Source organism: Mus musculus, chromosome 4 (assembly GCF_000001635.26).
Source record: "Mus musculus strain C57BL/6J chromosome 4, GRCm38.p6 C57BL/6J".
Taxonomy (NCBI): Eukaryota; Metazoa; Chordata; class Mammalia; order Rodentia; family Muridae; genus Mus; species Mus musculus.
Window position 1 is genome coordinate 150,851,317 of NC_000070.6, and position 18,617 is coordinate 150,869,933.

Here is an 18,617-nt window from a genome sequence, read left to right on the forward strand (position 1 = left end):
TCTAGTGAAAAGTGTGTGATATGCATTCTCTATTGACAGAAACAAAGGCCCTATGATTAATAAGGAAATGCAAAAAGTATTTCTCTCTTAAATATTTGTCTTTAAAGGAAGTAGATAAAAGACAAGAAGAATACAAAAATGTGTGTACTTTTTTATATAGGCTGCCAAGAGCAAAATATAAACATACATTCGCTAAAGTTCCATGTGACACATTTATGCTTAGGCAAGACATGCTGGATTTCTTTGAGAGAGCAAGGGGAAAGTACCCCACATGAGTCTCAGGCTCCTGAGCCAGAACCCCAACCTTGTTCTTACTCCAAGAGTGGAATGGTGCAAACTGACAAACTGGGTCAACATGACAAAAAAAAACTAATGCTTTAAGATACTGTGTTCAATTCTGCTTTTAAAGAAACCAGCTAATCAGAATTCTTTGGGGGGGAACGGCCTCAAAGCAAAGCAAACTTTGAAAGACTTTAACAAAGTGAAAACTTGGAGCTGGGCTATGGTAGCAAAAACCTTTAACCCCAGCTCTCGGGAGGCAGAGGCAGGTGGATCTCTGAGTTCAAGGCCAGCCTGGTCTACAAAGTGAGTTCCAGGACAGCCAGGGCTACAAAGAGGGACCCTGTCTTGAAAAAAGGGGAAGAAAGAAAGACAGACAGACAGAAAGAAAGAAAGAGGAAATGAACAAAAAGAAAAGAAAAGAAAAGAAAAGAGAAGAAAAGAAAAGAAAAGAAAAGAAAAGAAAAGAAAAGAAAAGAAAAGAAAAGGAAAGGAAAGGAAAGGGGAAAAGCTTTCAATTTCTAGACAGAGACAATTTAGAACAAGATAGGCTGGAGGCAAGGAGAGCGTTTCTCTAACTCTCCGTCCTGGCGTTTGAACTATTAAAGGTCAATGAACAGTACGCGATCAATCCTCCAGGACCCTGTCACATGACTGGCTGAGCATTTTCACTTTGAACTCTTCTCAAACTCTTCCACAGCGTTTCTGGTATAACAGCGTCATTATACAACACCGCTAAGTAGCCTGTAGAGTATACATTTTCCTCCACAGCTGAGAAAGCTTCAGTGTATGAATAATTATGAGCTAAAGTCAGTGAGGTAGAAGCTCTAATTGCCTCCCCTCAGAAAAACTAGGAAACTAAATGTTTTCTGTTGTAAGTTTAAAGTTGGTCCAAGGAAAAACCCAGATTAATCGTGAATTACTCAAGTGATTCTCTGACTTTTTTTTTTTTGTTTTGTTTTGATGATGATTTACCAAAACATGAGCACATCCTCCAGCTCCCAAGTGCAGAAGGAGGATCTTGTTGGTCTTCTTTCTCTACAGAGGGGTGTATCCCGCGGTTGCTGTGGAGATTATCACTGTTTTGTGAATAGGGGAATATAAAAGCATGCTAATAAGGCTAGAGCACACATTACAACTGCATTGTGGCAACTGGAAATCAGAGTAACTAGGGCTCTTCTCCGATGAAACTGGACCTCACTGAATTCCCATATAGTAAATGCTCTACTGTGAGGGCTTGTTCTGAGGGAGATCTTACACACACACACACACACACACACACATACAAACAAGCATATACACATATACATACATGCACATACACACACATATATGCACATACAAATAGGCACATACACATTACATACATGGAGGGAAGGACACACATGCACATACATACATGCACACACACACACACACGGAGGGAGGACACATAGACACACACACGGAGGGGAGGACACACACACACACACAAGGAGGGACAGGGAGGCTATTTACATAGCATACAGATAAAACAGGAATAGCAAAGGTGGGGGGCAAGAGGATTTTCTGTGACTTTCAACAAAACCGAGTCAAGCTGGCCGTGTTGACTTCATGCCTGTAAATCTCAATACACTGGAGCCCAAAGGATGACCAAGCTTGAGGTTAACCTGAGCTGTGTAGAGTGAGTTGTAGGCCCGCTTGGGCTACAGAGTAAAACTGTCTTAAAACCCACCAAAACTTAAACAAGTAAATAATAAATGTTAATAAATAGTAAATAATAAATAGACAATGTGGCAATGACCAATTTCCATAAGATTAAAATACTACTAAGAGAATGGCCATAAGAAAAGATGGGAGAATTGAATTGCTAGGAGCGTGGGTGTGGAAGCAACCCAGCAGCCCCTACAGGCCAGTAGGGACCATCAGAAAGAGGGGAGGAACCTTCTAACATCCTGGTAGCCTGCCGCTGAGAGTGGGCAAAGCAAGACTTTAGAGTTTTCTTTTCTTTTTAAAAATCCAGTGCATCAGGCCTTGAGTTTAAAGTTAAGGCCTTTGAGTTCAATTAAAAAAAAAAATCAAGTCAATACTGGAAGAAGCAACTTGGTTCGTGGGGCACAAAGTTAATAGTTAACCAGATAATGAGGCCAGCACCTCATTCCATATGTTAAACTGGCTCAATTAGGTGGTGCTAAGCCTATAACTATCAGGCATTCTTGCTGCAGTGCAGGAAGGGCTCTGTGTGCGGACCACAGAGGTCAGCCATAGGTCTGCGCTCTCTACTCTGTGGAGTGCCATTAAGAGGAATTTGTACTAGTCCAAACTGGAGGGCTTCTGTCTGTTTGCCTTTTTTCTTGAACTACTCTGGTTTATCATTGTATTATTTATTTTACGGTTAAACTATAAACCTAAGTTGCATCACCGGATTTCTGCCCCACGAACCCTCCTCCCTGTAGACTTGATGGCGTTTTGTCCTTGGGCATCAGCGGCCACCCTGGGGCCAAAAGACATGGAGAACAGCACTTTGACAGGTAAGCCAAGAGGGCTGGGGGCAGGTTTGGGGGAGGTGCCCGGGATCAGCCTAGCCTTGCTGGAGGCCAAGCCAAGTACAGAGGAGCCTGGAGTGAGGCCTCCCTGATCCTGCCCACACAGCATGGCCCACTGCCCAGTCCCCTTTGTCCTTCACCTTTCTGCGCTGCCCCTCACCTTTCCATTCTGTCCCTTCCTTTCCCACACCGTCCCTTAACTACCTAGATCAATTAGTGAGGTTCTCTATAAGTCCCGCAGTGCCTCACACTGCTCCTCACTGCCCCTCCATCCCTTATTGTCCTTAGCCAGACACTCCCTGCCCCTTCCTGTCTTCAGACGCATTTTGTCCCTTACTGCCCCTCAGTCCGCTGCCCTCTTTCCCAGAGACCACTTTCTTCATGGTCATCCATCCCTGGTTGTAGCGCCCTTCATCTCTCTCGCATCATCACAGCAGTCCCTCGTTGTTCCTCACCGTCCCCCTCCGTTCTTCATCACTCTCCTCGCCATCCCTCGACCATCCCTCGATATACATACATACATACATACATACATACATACATACATACATACATACATACATACACACACACACACATATATACACCTCGGGGTGCCCCTCTCCTCTCCAATCCCCATTTTCTCCCGCTCCCTGAGTTTCTTGGATCCAAGTGCATCTCAGCGTCACTTCCCTCCCCGGGGATGGAAACAGGGCCGCTCACAACCTTCTAAGGAAAACTCGGTGTCCTTAGGCTAGGCAGCTCGCACAGAGGCGGCCCAAATAGAAACGTCCCCTCAGGAGACGAGGCTGCTAGCGCCGCCCGGCGGGCCCCACGCAAACTCTTCGGTAGCGGCATCGCCCCTTTAAGCGTCCGCCCGCCCGGATTGGCTGCGTGAAGGAGGCGGGGCTGCGGGCGTTGACGTCACGTTGTCGCTCACCGTATAAATACGGGCGTCGGCTGCGCCGGCGTCGGCGGCCGAGTGCGAGGCGCGGAGCGTGAGCTGTGCGAGCGAGCGAGCGCGAGCATAGCCTGCGAGCGAGCAGAGAGAAAGAGCGAGGGCAAGAGAGCGGCGAGGCGCCTGCGCGATGCTCGGGCCCCTAAGCCCGCGGCGCTGAGCCAGCCGGGACGGACATGCGCGGGAGGGCGCCGCGGGGTCCCGCTCCCTTGGGGTAAGGGGCCTGGCGGGCGTCGGGAGACGTGGGGCCGGGGCGCGGAGGGCGGGCGGACGGGCGGTGGGCTGGAGCCGGAGCCTCCGGCACTCCGCTTCCCGGGATGGGCCGGGGTGCGTGAGGAGCGGCGGGCCGCGGGCGCCCTCGGCTTCTCGCCGGGGCCATGCACCGGCGCGCACACGACACGTCTCCACAGCCTGGGGCTCCGGAGCGGCGGCTCCACGGTCTTCCCGGTGCAGCTGCGGCCCAGGGATGCGGTGGAACTGCTGCGGCCCCCTCCATCTTCCCTCTCACCCCGCGCACCCGTCGGTCCGGCCCGGAAAGCTTCTGCGAGAAGCTGTCGCGGGTGGGCTCGGAGATTGCTAGTCCCTGGTTGGTACCAGTCTTGAGTCTCGGTGAGACTCGGCGACGAAGGTCATTCCCCTTTAAAAAAAAATATTTGTTTTAATTCATCCGAGTTGTTCCGTGGCCTTTTCCTCTCCAGAAACATGATTCTTTGCCTTAAATGACTTATATATTAAAGGAGTGAAAATGCAGACAGAACTGTTCAAACGCCAAGGCTCCTTGGCAGTATCCTGTTTTTATACGTATATCCTATCTTTGTTCAAATTAATCGTGATTGGTGGTGCTGGATGGGTGCTTCCTCAGTCTTTATTAGGATTTCATCATTGCTTGAAAGAAACCAGTCTCCTACCTGATAAAAATGTGAATAGATTGTTAGTCATAAACTTAAGTGTAGTAAGAATAGAGACTGTAGCTTTAAAAGAGATGTGACGGGAGGTACACCTGTAGCACAGGTAGGGCAGGACTGGTTTCCAGGCAACTGTCAGGGGTGAAGAAAGGTGAGGTATAAATTGCCTTTTTTTTTTTTTTCATCCTGGAAAAAAAAAGAAAAAAGAAAAGTTCTACAGTTTTACACTTCCTTAAGTCTATACAGGTATAGTGAATATGCATCTATTAAGACTGGGACATTTTTGAGTTCACTGTGGTGGCTCTTGCCTTTAAATTTTTTTTTTTCTTGAAACATGGAGATTTTAAGAGAGATTTTACCAAAATAGAGACCAAAGATAATCTAAATACCTTTATCAGTAAAAGAGCAAATTTTGTAAGGAATAAGCTGGTTTCGTACTAACCTGTCAACTCTGGCGGATATTATCAGGTTTGAGAGGAAATACATGAAGATGTTTAAAAAGGCTGGGCACTCTGTCATGGCCTTCACTCCCTCTCCTGTGCACTGGTGGACATTTGCTGATCAGTGGTAAAAATCTCAAACTGTAAATCTGTATCTTGGCAAATAAATCAGATGGTAAACTCCTTAAGGGCTGGAAAATGCCCTGAACAGCTCTTATTTTACACAGCCTTGAATATAGTTCATGTTGATTAAATACATGCAGGAAAGCATGGTTTACATTTTAAGGCTTAACAGGATTGGTCCAAGAACTGATAAGGTTTGGAAAGAAAATCTGTTGTTCCTTGTTAATAGCTGCTATGAAATGTCTGGATTTCTCATATTTTTGAGAGGTAGAATTATTGTTTTTTAATGAGTTGGATTTCCTACTTTGGGTTCATAGTAGATACTGGTGAGCCTTTTGTATGACTTAATTATGTCGTAGTCTCTAGGTGTTTTATGTTTTATGAAACTGAGTCTTTATTGCCACTTCTCCAAAGCTGTACTAGATGAATACTGCCTTTCAGCTCATACTAATAGTAGCTTTTAAAAGCAAGTTCCCTAAATTACAGGTGCACCACACCAGCTTGCAACTGACCTGATTGTCAGCATACCTACATCAGGTTGCTTTGGAAAGGCAAGCAGAGGAGGGAAAGGTGGTGCCCAGGGTAATTCTAGGAATTTGAATGTCCCTGGCTCCCTCTACCAGAGAAGCAGCTCTGCTCCTAATCTCCATAAATATGAACTGGTGCCTCACCATCCAGATGCACGTAGATAGCATCCTTTGCAGACATTTGGCCAGGACATGGGAAAGCTAATGAACAGTAACTAGATAAAAACCATCCACCTGTGGTATTCTGGCATCATTCCCACAGTTTAAACTTGATGTGGATAAAACTGGTGAACTTCAGGGTCTAAACTATAAATTACTAGCTTAACAGGATGGGTGTTAAGAAAAAAAAGTGTGGGATTCAAACTTCAAAAGACAAGATTAGGAGTCTTCATTGATATTTTAGTCAATTCCTTTGTACTGTAAAATTGGAGTGGGACTATTGCAAAGTGACTGATTTCCCAGGCCTTGCTGAATATATCTTTAAAATGTGGAATTCGAGCCCTTTTCAGTTTGGAAATAGGATGGTTAGCTTCCTGCTCAAAAGCTCTTACAACCCATAGCTAAGAAGAAACTTCACAAGTTACAGATTCTTAATTCACATGTTCTTTTCTGGCCTCGTCTCATGGCTGGCTATGTTATTTAAGAAATCAGTTCTTAGCACTGTGGCACACACCTTTAATCCTAGCAGTAGCACTAGGCAGAGGCAGGCAGATCTCTAAGTTCTAAGGCCAACCTGGTCTACAGAGTGATGTCTGGACAGCTGGAGCTACAAAGAGAAAGCTTGTCTGGAAAACCAAAACAAAAAACTAAATAAAAAAAGGAAATCAGTTGTGAATGTCGCCTATCTGTGGAGGCCTCCCCTGACCACCTGTGTAAATAAGCTCTCTGCCTCCTTATCCTGCCATTGTGCCCTGCTCATTTCCTTGAGAGATAACCCCATGTGAAATTATCCTCATCCTCGTTAGATGGCCTCATCAGCCAACAACCATTTTTCTTCATCTGATGAATCTAGTCCAGAAGAAGCATTCCTATGTATTTGTGAAAATAAATGTTTGCTTTCTTAGAGTTTGACCTGAAGAAAGCTGAGTTCCAGTTCCTGTCATTGCAGGTAGCTAGCACATAGGTCTTATGTAGCCCTCCTTTTTATAGAAACATGATTTTAGGTCAGCAAGAATATTAGGAGAACCAAGGCTATTGCCTAAAATGACGATAGAAAGGAGGAGTGGGTGAAGAGAGCGCTGGCTGGCTGACAGCGCAGAACAGCCCAGGTAGGATGCTTCAGTCAGCAGGGTGTCTCAACTCACTTCATTTCTTTAAAGCAAAAATGGAGATTATAATTCCTGCCTCTTACAGGGATGTGTAGATAGTATATAAGAGAGAGCTTTGTAATTTGTAGAGTGCTTTACAGATAAAAGAATCCTATTACTGAATTTCAGGATTTTTTTAAAAATTATTTATTTTTATTTATATGAATACACTGTAGCTATCTTCAGACACACCAGAAAAGGGCATCAGATTCCATTACAGATGGTTGTGAGCCACCACGTGGTTGCTGGGAATTGAACTCAGGACCTCTGGAAGATCAGTCAGTGCTCTTAACTGCTGAGCCATCTCTTCAGCCTGAATTTTAGGTTTTGTGATAGAGCAAAGTTATAATGGTTTCATTGGGATCCATGCAATGAGAGAGTTTAAAGGAAGCTTCTTGGATATATGTGGTAAACCTGTGCGAGGTCAGAGACTATGTCTGAGATTCCATTGTGGCGAGGCATTGTATCAGTAAAGATGAAAGAGCATCAAAAGAATTATTCCAGTTGGTCATAGATGATTATACCTTGATCTGCCCATTTTAGATATCTAGGCCAAGTATATAACTGATAACTTTTAGTAGGAAAATGTGAGGAAGTGAAATGGGAACTTTCATAGGCTACAGGTTATCTAAGGGAACACCAAATAGAATCCCTCCAAAAAATGTACCTGCCTTATTCAGAGGAGTCAAGTGTGTATCTTAAGTCATTTTGTTCCAGTAATTTGAAGAGCCTAAGACTTTAAAAGAGAGGCTGTGGTATGGTCGAGAGCATAAACTTTGAGGCCAAGCTTCCTGAAGTAAGCCGTGGCATTACTGTGGCTCACCGGAGCCGAGTCAGATCTAGTTGCAGAAGCTCCTCGTCTGTCATTGAGAGTAGTGTCCCACCTACCTTAGGGCTGCTACAAGGATAAAACTGAAAACCTTCCTGACAGACAGTATCCTATGAATGTCATTATCATCACCTATGTATTAATTTTAACTCTCCTGAGTTGTCCATTGGGTTATTTAAATGCTTGTTAAATAAACTTGAAGTTTTAAAGACTCATTTCCCATCATTAGCCCATTGTGGTCATTGTCATTAAGATTACAACAGAATCCACACATCATTCACAGGTACAGTGCATTGCATATGTCGGAAAGAAATGCTCTTCCATGCCGTGTGTGCTTGCCTGTGTCTGTGGATGGTACTGTTGATTGTTGTGCTCTGTAGGAAAAATACCAATGACAAAACAATACAGTGCTGTTGCCCTGCTTGTAATTGTATCTCCCTAAAATCCTGAGGGACAAACTGAATCACAAGGCTATTGAGACAGGAGTTGAACTAATGGGGCTTTCACCAGCTTGCTATTTCTTAAATACTTAGCTAGGCGTTTTCGGAATTATTGAAGAAGTTTCATCATTTGGCTTTTATTTTGTCAGTCTGGAGATAAATTCTTTTCCTTGTGGCCTCCATTTTCTCCACCTGTAAGTGGATCAGTATGTGTGGGGCACATAGAAGGTCATCTAGTGGAGGCGAGAACACACAAACCATCCTTTCTTTGCATCCTTTTGGACAGCATTTATGAAATATTTGCTGAAGCTATCACATCTTACTTGATTCCATGCATGAGCACTGTAGTTGTGTTTTATTTTAGAAGTCATTCATGCAGCTAATATAAAGGCGAGTTCTGCTTTTCTATGGTAAACTTATAACAAAGAAGTTTCCTTAGCCTGGCTCCCTTCTTTCCTTAACCCCAAATCATAGCTTTTAAAATTAAATCTGAAAAACTTTGAATTCAGGCCTTTGCTCTTGAAATATCTGTGCAAACGCCCTTTTGCTTTCAGTAAATAAGTGTAGATTATATCACCTGCTTGATTCAAAGACACAGAAGAGTCTTTGCTGCGTTTAACAGTTTGTTACCTTAACTTCCACAAACCAGGAAGACACATGCTCGCTATTTACAGCCAAAATGTGTAAGACATTGACTAGAAGTATGATGGATCCCATGATTTTTAGATCCTCCTGTGTAACAGGATAATGCTGAGTGCAGGTAGATGCTAAGTCATTTTTCTCCATTATTAATTTAAGTCCACAACACAGCAAATAAAACTGATTTCCATTTCCTCTCATTTTCTCGGCGAGCATAGGAAGTAGTATATTTGAGGAAGATCCAAAGTAATGAAAGGTGGCAACGTTTCTAATCGGTGTCTTCCGATAAACTTGGCTCTATAGTGAAGTTGTCTTCCCTGATTATGGAAGTAGCTAGGTAGGCAATTGTTAAACGCAGCTGGAAAGACCATTTATCACTCTGAATAAACAGAAATCAGGTTCTAGAACCAGATTGAAAGAAGGAAATTACATCACACTCTTAAATAAGGAAGCACTGGGCAGAACTGGATGAGTTGTAAGACAAAAATGTGCCCCTCCTCCTCTCATGGACTGCTCCTGAGATGTATTAATAAGATCTTGTGGCAAGGTAAGCATATCTAGGTTACTGCCTTAAGGTAGCCTAGCTTTGTGTGTTAAAGCAGTTTCAAAGTAAGTATTTTCAAGATAAAGACATGTGAGTTCACCTTAGAAAGTGTGCAGTGTGCTATTGGTATATTGTGACTTTTTTATTTTTAAAGTGTCAATAAAACAAAGATAGATAGATTACAAGCCCAAAGGAACAGTATGTAAGAAAAGGTGAAAAGTCTGTAGTAAGAAGCCATTGAGAAAGCCACGCCAGCAGCCATTGATGCTGACCTTTTACTCAGCCACACACTGTCACTGAGGACCCAGAAGGTGAACTCGGGATATTCTAAATGTGTTAGGTTATTACAGGCCTAACTTACATACAGTACATTCAGAGTTGATCCCTGAACAAATCTGTGCTTTTCCCTTAGCTTTCCTCTTCAGCCTGGGGAGAATCTTACATAATTACATTTTAAAACATGAGATGGCTATTTTCTCAGTTCACTTAATATGATCTACAGGGGGGAGGAAATGTCAGGCACCAGTCCTAGATTTGGAGGGTAGGAGGGGAACCTGGCGTAGCACAGAATAGCTAGACTGGCCCTGGATTTTAATAACAGGAGGGGCTTGTTGAAGGAGCACAGTGTGAGAACAAGCCTTAAAGCTCAAAGCAGCTAGAGCTGAACAGGGCAGGTTAGGGAAAGGCCATTGTGAGGTCTTTTGTGCCAGCTGAGGCGCTTTTAGAGGCTTTTACAGGTTCTTTTGGGGGTGGCAATTAAGGAATATTGATTTGATCCTGTTGGCTGTAGTATGGTTTAAATATCTTCAGACTAAAAATTGGAACCAATAGGAGAAGGAAGAGAGTTTTGAGAAGAAGTTTAAAAACTTTGTATGGGGGGCTGGTGAGATGGCTCAGTGGGTAAGAGCACCCGACTGCTCTTCCGAAGGTCCAGAGTTCAAATCCCAGCAACCACATGGTGGCTCACAACCATCCGTAACAAGATCTGACTCCCTCTTCTGGTGTGTCTGAAGACAGCTACAGTGTACTTACATATAATAATAAATAAATCTTTAAAAAAAAAAAAAAAAAAAAAAACTTTGTATGGATGTTGGCAGTTGAATGTATATTGGCCTTAACTCAGGCTCACAGTGGTAGGTACCTCAGGAAGTATGATCCTCTTGGATCAAGAAAGGGTGGGAGGTAAGTTAAGAGACCCAAAGAATCGGGTTTGGAACTTGTGAGATACCAGAGGCCCATCCAAGTGGAAAGATAATCACCAGACAGACAATAAGAAATGCACAGTGGAAGTGGAAGTCAGACTGCACGTACCTCCTTAGGAACTGTCTGTGGATTTGAAGCCATAGAAATGAATTAAAAGATTTTAAGAGCAAAATCTTAAAGTTAAAATATAGTGCAATTAGCAGAAATGAGGTACTGGTATTTAACTACATTTTGGTCACTTCACATTAAAATTGTTTTATGATTATGTAAATTGTTATACTGAAGGTTATTTGGGTCCTGGTTTACACAGTGAACCTGTATCGACATTCATTTTGATCTTGGCTTTCATAATAGAATACCATATTGTACTTTTAAATATTGACACTCATACATAAATGTATCTTTGCAGTTAGTTTCTTTATGAATTGAAAAGTAGAGCTAGTTTTACAGTTATGAGGACTTGGATACAATTGTAAACACTGCAGCATTAGTTGAATTTTACTTGAGCAAACTGTGTTGTTTTATTGGCTAGAGTGATTTCTCTGCCTCCACCAGGATTATACAACCTGAATGCTGGCTTGGGCTTTTTTGTCTTGTGAGGTAGGAGACTTCCAAACAGTTTTCTAACATAACCTTAGTTTAACATCAGGAGGGATGAGAGAGTGTATGTGTATCTAAGCCTTAAACCTGGGGCATGTTGCTCTTTTGAGTTTTACAGCCTGAAGTTATTTTCCAAACGATGAGAGCACAGCAGTTATATTGCCCTCTTTGCTTCTGCCATGCAAGCAAGTAGGAAGTTCAGATAGTTTCATAACATGGCCCATTCACAATTCCCCATTGAAATTTAGAGGCAGGTCACCTTCTATGAATACACAAAGACAACTATTGTGGTCAGAAGTGAGCTGGCTTAGTGAACACAATTCTTTTTATACTAAAAAAAAAAAATTTCCTTAAGAAAGCTAACAAGTAGGTGATGGAACAATGAATAAAAAATAACTTTTTCTAAAACATATAAATAATTTTAAGTGACCACTGAAGTGTAAGTTTAGGATTCCAAGGCAACTTGAGCAGAGGCGATAGTTACACAATCACTCTGTTGAAAGCTAAGATGTAGATGGCACTGGGAGGCTGACACAGTAATTACTAGTAGTATTTGTTGGCTGGCCTACAGGTGGGGGCTGGGCCTCCCTCGTCCCCCGCAGCATTGTCCTGTAATCGGGATGAACCATCTTCCAACGTGTGCTTTCAAACCACTTAACCACCACAGTCGTCCTCCCATCTCGCCTGCCTTTCATTTTCATATTACACAGATCCTTTCCCTGTAGTCTCTCAGTGTTTGTGACTATTTAGAAAGGGCTTGATACACCCTGGCTAAGTATACACTGGGAGAGGCTAGCCTCTTTAAAAATGTGTTTTTTAAATTACTCAATGGTAAATAACACATCCGTTTTATTTCAGTAATCTAAAAAACCAAGACTCAAAGACCTAATACTGAGGTTCCTTAAGTGACGGAGAGACTGGTTTTTCAAAACAAGGTTTGACTCTTTGAAATAAAATAACTGCCTTGTGTATTAAAACAGCTGCTTTTGTAAACATCTATGGGGTATTTTTTTAGATTAGCTTAAAAAAATAAGAACCCCTATGCCTTCCACATAGTTTACCTTTGGCAGACTTACTGAGCCAGGTCCCTGTGGTTAAAAGGTACTTAGGACCCTCAGCCACTTGTTCTGAAGCCATAGTTCACTGGGCCCAGATTTGTAAGTAGTACATGTTTAGTTGCTGATCATTTTAATAAGAAGGTCCATCTGCGTAGCTCCTTCAGCACAGGGGTCCTAGTCCCGCACTAGCACTTGGTAGGTCTGCAAGTATTTAATGGCAGAGTTGTGTAGACAATGTGTGTGGAGACCTCAAAGGGGTCTGTGTTCTGGGCAGCCAGCAGATAACATCCTGCTGTCTAAAGGCGAAAAGGCCCAGCTTCCTAAATGCTCGTGCCTATCTGAAGCCAGCAGAGTTGGTGGGTTTTAGCATCTGCAGAGTACTGAATCAAAAACAGAAAATTAGAATGCGCCTGTGAGAACTCCAGGCCGGTAACATCTGATACAAGGGGATTTCTAAAATTAAGGAACTACTAGTTTAAGAAAAATATATTTTGCTTTTGTAGTCCATGCCTTATAGGGAGGAGGACATGAATTACTGCGTATTTCACAAAGGAGAACACAAACAATGTCCCTTAAGTTTGTCTTTGAAAGGAAGGAAGCTAGCCAAAGCTGACACTGAAGCCAGTAATCTTGCAGAACTTGATTTTTACAAGATGATAGAAATTTGTATCCGCATATGTGACTGTATATTTCTTGAGCAAGTAATAGCTGGAGAATATGTCTTCTGTGACCAACCCCGAAATACAGAGTCCAAATGAATGTTAGGCTGTGGGGAGGTGGGTTTCAGTGCTGGAGACTCTCCTGAGTGGGCTCTAGTGAATGACAGCTCAGCCTGTGTGGAGCACGGTACTTTCTAAAATTACTTAGGTTTGTTTGTTGTTTTCAGGGTGGGGGATCAGTGAGGGTAAGACAGGACTTGTTATGTAGTCCAAGCAGGCCTTGAACCCTACCTGCCTCAGCCTCGAAAGAGCTGGGATTACCATGCCTAGCTTGAAATTCCTTTTTAAGCCTGGGAAAAATGGGTAGTATCCACTGCGCTTCCTTCCTGGTAGAGCCATGCCATAGAAAGTCAGTTTAGTGGGCTGAAGGGGGTTTGTGTGCTTTGGAAAGCAGTTGTGATTTGTTGAGCAACTGGTAAGCTCTGCAGCAAGGGTTGGCTTTCCTGGCAATTGATTCTTTCTCATTCTGTGAAAAACCTTTCAAGTGTCAAGTTAGTATTTATAAAAACAAAAATTGTTTTTTGCTGGCCACATTTTAAGTATCCTTATAAGAATTAGAAGAACGTCTATAACCAAATTTTCCCATCTCCCTCCACCTCTGATTATTTATGCTACAATATATACTATCCGACTTCTGAATTATGTTGTTTATTCTCTCTCTCATTTGTTCTTGATTTCCCCAGGGAATGAAAGCTACTGGTTGACTTAAAAACACCTGGGCTTTACAAATTTGAAGGCATCCCAGAGTGGGGCACAATGTCAACAGCAGGAGTTGCTGCTCAGGATATTCGAGTCCCATTAAAAACTGGATTTCTCCATAATGGTCAGGCCTTGGGGAATATGAAGTCCTGCTGGGGCAGTCACAGTGAGTTTGAAAAGTAAGTCAAGAGTTTGTGCTCCTGTGCTCTGTGTGTGTTCCTCATACTGCAGTGATAGCATGCTCATGACCAACATGTTTTCCTTTGCTTTCAGTAACTTTTTAAATATTGATCCAATAACCATGGCCTACAATCTGAACTCCCCTGCTCAGGAGCACCTAACAACTGTTGGTATGTATGTATAAAAGTCTCTGGAATAGCATGTGAAGAAGTTGGCAGTCTGATAAGCTTTGCCCTGTCCTCAAGCAAGCAGTATTTCTTAAAGCAGGAAACCTAAGCAGTTTCCCACAATAGTCTGACACCTAGTGGCAGCAGATTCTGAAGACAATGCCTTCTTATCCTTTACTACCTGAGCCATTGATTCATAAACAGAACTGTGGAACTGTGATTTCTCCACATCAGCAATTAATTCACTCTGAGGTTTGATGCAGACTTAACCTTGGGCAGTATCTGTCTTGTGTATTACTAGTACTGAATGCACATTTGAAAGCAGTAGGTGCAGGCAGTCACATGGTAATCAGACTTAGAAAACTGTACAGTTATTTTAATTTGAACATTATGTCCCTTGGATTTGTATCAAAAGCTTTTTATCAGGTGAACACATTTCAAGTGAGTCCATTCACTCAATTACGATGTGCTGGCAGGAAGGCCCTCCCTCCCTCCCTCACCTCAGCTTCCTCACGCCAGCCGGCATGCCTTGTATTGCTGCATGTCATAAGCTTGCTGTAGCATGGCACTCGTGTAAATTACACAGTTCATCTCCTGTGAATTTCGTACACGTCACAGAACTTGCCTGGGACGTGTGGGTGTATGCCGAGCACATGTCCAAGGGAGATGGCAGAGATAATTTGTTCTTTGAACCAGATCACGTGTGTTCCCCTACTCTGGCTCTAATTATACCTGTGGTTGGTGCATGGGTGTCCTCCGGGTTACACCAGTCAGGTGTTTCCCTGACTTGTGCAGAGAGCTGGAAGCTGAGGTCCTGGGCTCTCCCAGGGTGAAGGACGAGGACCGCGGTCTCTGATGAGCATTGCTTGTTGTTTCAGGATGTGCTGCTCGGTCTGCTCCAGGGAGCGGCCACTTCTTTGCAGAGTGTGGTCCATCTCCAAGGTCAAGCTTGCCCCCTCTTGTTATCTCACCAAGTGAAAGCTCGGGACAGCGTGAAGAGGATCAAGTTATGTGTGGTTTTAAGAAACTCTCAGTGAATGGGGTCTGCACTTCCACACCTCCACTTACACCCATTAAAAGCTGCCCTTCCCCTTTCCCCTGTGCGGCTCTGTGTGATCGGGGTTCTCGGCCGCTCCCGCCACTGCCCATCTCTGAAGACCTATGTGTGGATGAGGCCGACAGTGAGGTAGAGCTTCTAACCACCAGCTCAGACACAGACTTGCTTTTAGAAGACTCTGCGCCTTCAGATTTCAAATACGATGCTCCTGGCAGGCGCAGCTTCCGTGGGTGCGGCCAGATCAACTATGCATATTTTGACAGCCCAACTGTTTCTGTGGCAGATCTTAGCTGTGCATCTGACCAGAACAGAGTTGTTCCAGACCCAAACCCTCCCCCACCTCAAAGCCATCGCAGATTAAGGAGGTCTCACTCAGGACCAGCTGGGTCATTTAACAAGCCAGCCATTCGGATATCTAGCTGCACACACAGAGCTTCTCCTAGCTCTGATGAAGACAAGCCTGAGGTCCCTCCCAGGGTTCCTATACCTCCTAGGCCAGCAAAGCCAGACTATAGACGGTGGTCAGCAGAAGTGACCTCCAACACCTACAGTGATGAAGATAGGCCTCCCAAAGTCCCCCCGAGAGAACCTTTGTCTCGGAGTAACTCCCGTACCCCAAGTCCTAAAAGCCTTCCGTCTTACCTCAATGGGGTCATGCCCCCAACACAGAGCTTCGCTCCTGACCCCAAGTATGTCAGCAGCAAAGCCCTGCAGAGACAGAGCAGCGAAGGATCTGCCAACAAGGTTCCTTGCATCCTGCCCATTATTGAAAATGGGAAGAAGGTTAGCTCAACGCATTATTACTTACTACCTGAGAGGCCACCGTACCTGGACAAATATGAAAAGTATTTTAAGGAAGCAGAAGAAACAAACCCAAGCACCCAAATTCAGCCATTACCTGCTGCCTGTGGTATGGCCTCTGCCACAGAAAAGCTGGCCTCCAGAATGAAAATAGATATGGGTAGCCACGGGAAGCGCAAACACTTATCCTACGTGGTTTCTCCATAAATATGGGGGTCATGATTCAACAGAAGTTACATGGGATGAATGGCTCCCAGTTTTCCAGTTTGAGGTTCGTAGAACAATGTCAAGTGGCAAAATGAAGTTGGTGGACTCCGCCTTAATGAGAAAGGCTTAGAGCAGTTATGAGGTGCTGTTATGCTGGGAGTCCCTGATCTATCAGCATAGGAGAAAAAAGTATGATTTAAAGATGTGCTAGGGGGAGGGAAAAATGGGCAACTTTTACATTTGACTACATTATATACCTATGTATAAAAGTGCGGTGTAACCATAGACCATAGCTGCAGGATAACCAATTAGTCACTCTTAGAGTAATCTGTATTCAGAACAATTCAAACAAGCTGGAGGAACAGCTCCTGATAGTGTGAGAATTGAGCAAATGGGAGAAAGCAATATTGTTAGATCAGATTATAAATTTGTTAAGTTTAAAGATTCCTGGCATACAGGCCTGCTCTATAAATTTGTTTTCCCCTTCCCTGCCAGCAGTCTTCTCCATACACGACAGGGCGTGTTCTCCACCAGGCCTGTAACATCTTGTTGAGATCATTTCTATGGCCCAATACTTGTCGCTCTGGGGTTTTGTCTTGTTGAGGAGAGGACAGCAGTTTCTGGACCATGTTATCACCTGTGTGTGTCTCATATCTTGGAAATTGACAGATTTGGTGAATAACTTTTCCATACTATTCCTGCTTTTCCCATCCACTGAAACAGCCTGTTGTAGCAAGAGGCTTTCAAGAGTGCAGTGGAGTTGCGCTGGCCATCAGTGTTTGGGGTCTGAGTTTGATAGACTAGTGCAGCGATCAGCCATATGATTGAGAGCTACTTTGGGGATATATGGTACGTTGTTTTTGTTTTTTAGACTTAATAAAGGACAACACGAGCTGGTCTTGTGTTGCTGGTTCCTATTCAGTATTTCCTGGGGATTGTTTGCTTTTTAAGTGAAACACTTCTGACCAATAGCACAGAACGTCTTAATGCCAGAGGTCACTTCAGCATCTTCCTGCTTTGAAAACTCACGCTGGCTGCTTCACTGCCCTGAGATTCAGTGAGACACGCAGTTTGTGTTCAGTTTTTACATCCTCTGATTGTTTATCTTGTGCAGATAAACACAAAGAGAAGGTGCTTGCTAGCAGGGACACTGCTGCCATGTCCCAACAAGCTGTTCAGTTTAAACTGCTGAATGACATTATTTGAGCTATTTAAAGCTTACTTTAGTATGAACTAAATGAAGGTTAAAACATGCTTTAGAAAAATGCACTGATCTCCGCACTGTGTGTACAGTATTGGACAAAGGATTTATTCATTTTGTTGCATTATTTTGAATATTGTCTTTTCATTTTAATAAAGTTATATTACTTATTTATGACACCGTTAATAATGTGTCTTGTCTAAACTCTTATAGGATGTCTCAAGCAATTGATAATATTTTTAAAGCATGACAGAAGAGTGTTTGAGGTTAATACATGTTGAAACTTATTGCAGATTTCTAAATGACAATTTGAGCAACTTGACTTGGGTATTATAAAAATGTATGGGGGCTGAAGACTTGGCTCAGTTGTTAAAGTGCTTGCCTAGCATGCACAGAACCCTGGATTTGATTCCTAGGATCACATAACCTGGGCATGGTAGTACATGCCCATAAGCCCAGCACTTGGGAGGCAGAGGCTGGAGAATCAGGAGTTCAAGGTCATCTTTGGTTACACATGCATTCGGGGTTTTAGGCCACATGAATCCCTGTGAAAGAAAGAGGGGGGGTGGGGGAAGGAAAGGAAAGGAAAGGAAAGGAAAGGAAGAAAGGAGAGAAATTTTGTGGTAAAATCAAGCCTTTTGTTCTTACCTGCAACAACTAAGTAACCTTGGTCCCGTGCTTCTGTGGAAACCTTGAGGGTCAGGGCTGTGCAGTCCGTAGAAAGGAGCATTCACTGTACAGATTTCTTGGGCTTCAGGATTACTCTGGGCCCTTTGTGGCCTTTGCTGCTGTTTGTCTGGGACCTTACTCTCCACTGCCAGGCATCACAGAGGGCCCTGCACACTGCTGTCTGCTGGGCTGCTGTATCAGAGCTGGTGGCCCTGTGTGTCGGGTGTTAGATTTGGGAAGAAGAGAGTTTGTGGCGATGTGATTTGGAAGTGTTTAAAAGGTACTCGGTAGGCAACTGAAGGGCATCTGACCCCTGGAAATGATGGTCAGAGTTGGAGATAGCGATTTGGAAGGTGTGATAGCAGACGAAGGCAAGCCTGTGAGGCCAGGAAGCAGGAAGCAGCTGGGCACGTTCCAGAAGCTGAAGGCCACGGGCGAGTAGGCTGAGCAGTGGAAAAGGGCAGTGGGTGCAACTCAAAAGATCCTAAGTGGGAGAGGAACACGATGTGATTTGTTTTAGGAAAGATGACAGTAGCTGTTGTGTGGGGAACATTTCAGAGA

The 18,617-nt window shown here is 43.7% G+C and overlaps 1 protein-coding gene and 1 long non-coding RNA gene across 3 annotated transcripts in view; one reads left to right on the forward strand and one right to left on the reverse strand.

The window, feature by feature from the left end:
• Positions 1 to 3,633, reverse strand: part of 1700045H11Rik (RIKEN cDNA 1700045H11 gene) — a 26,725-nt gene extending 23,092 nt beyond the window's left edge. Inside the window, exons 1-2 of the long non-coding RNA NR_040649.1 lie at positions 3,510 to 3,633; positions 1,255 to 1,343 (exon numbers count right to left, since the gene is read on the reverse strand). This is a non-coding gene — a long non-coding RNA (RIKEN cDNA 1700045H11 gene). The remainder of the gene's footprint in view (positions 1 to 1,254; positions 1,344 to 3,509) is intronic.
• Positions 2,480 to 17,573, forward strand: Errfi1 (ERBB receptor feedback inhibitor 1). 2 transcript variants are annotated; one of them, NM_001356323.1, is made up of 4 exons: positions 2,480 to 2,789; positions 13,759 to 13,953; positions 14,048 to 14,124; positions 15,000 to 17,573. In NM_001356323.1, exons 2-4 carry the CDS (start codon positions 13,832 to 13,834, stop codon positions 16,184 to 16,186), a joined length of 1,386 nt encoding a protein of 461 aa, NP_001343252.1. In that variant the 5' UTR covers positions 2,480 to 2,789; positions 13,759 to 13,831; the 3' UTR covers positions 16,187 to 17,573. The 2 variants fall into 2 exon arrangements, with proteins under 2 accessions (NP_001343252.1, NP_598514.1); NM_133753.2 differs by lacking the exon at positions 2,480 to 2,789 and adding an exon at positions 3,754 to 3,955.
• Positions 17,574 to 18,617: the final 1,044 nt, after the last annotated feature.

Bases quoted from the DNA above. Each gene is read 5' to 3' on its own strand.
- Errfi1 (NM_001356323.1), top strand. From the start codon at position 13,832: ATGTCAACAGCAGGAGTTGCTGCTCAGGATATTCGAGTCCCATTAAAA. The intron at 13,954-14,047 runs GTAAGTCAAGAG...CTTTGCTTTCAG, and splicing joins AGTCACAGTGAGTTTGAAAA to TAACTTTTTAAATATTGATC. The intron at 14,125-14,999 runs GTATGTATGTAT...TTGTTGTTTCAG, and splicing joins GGAGCACCTAACAACTGTTG to GATGTGCTGCTCGGTCTGCT.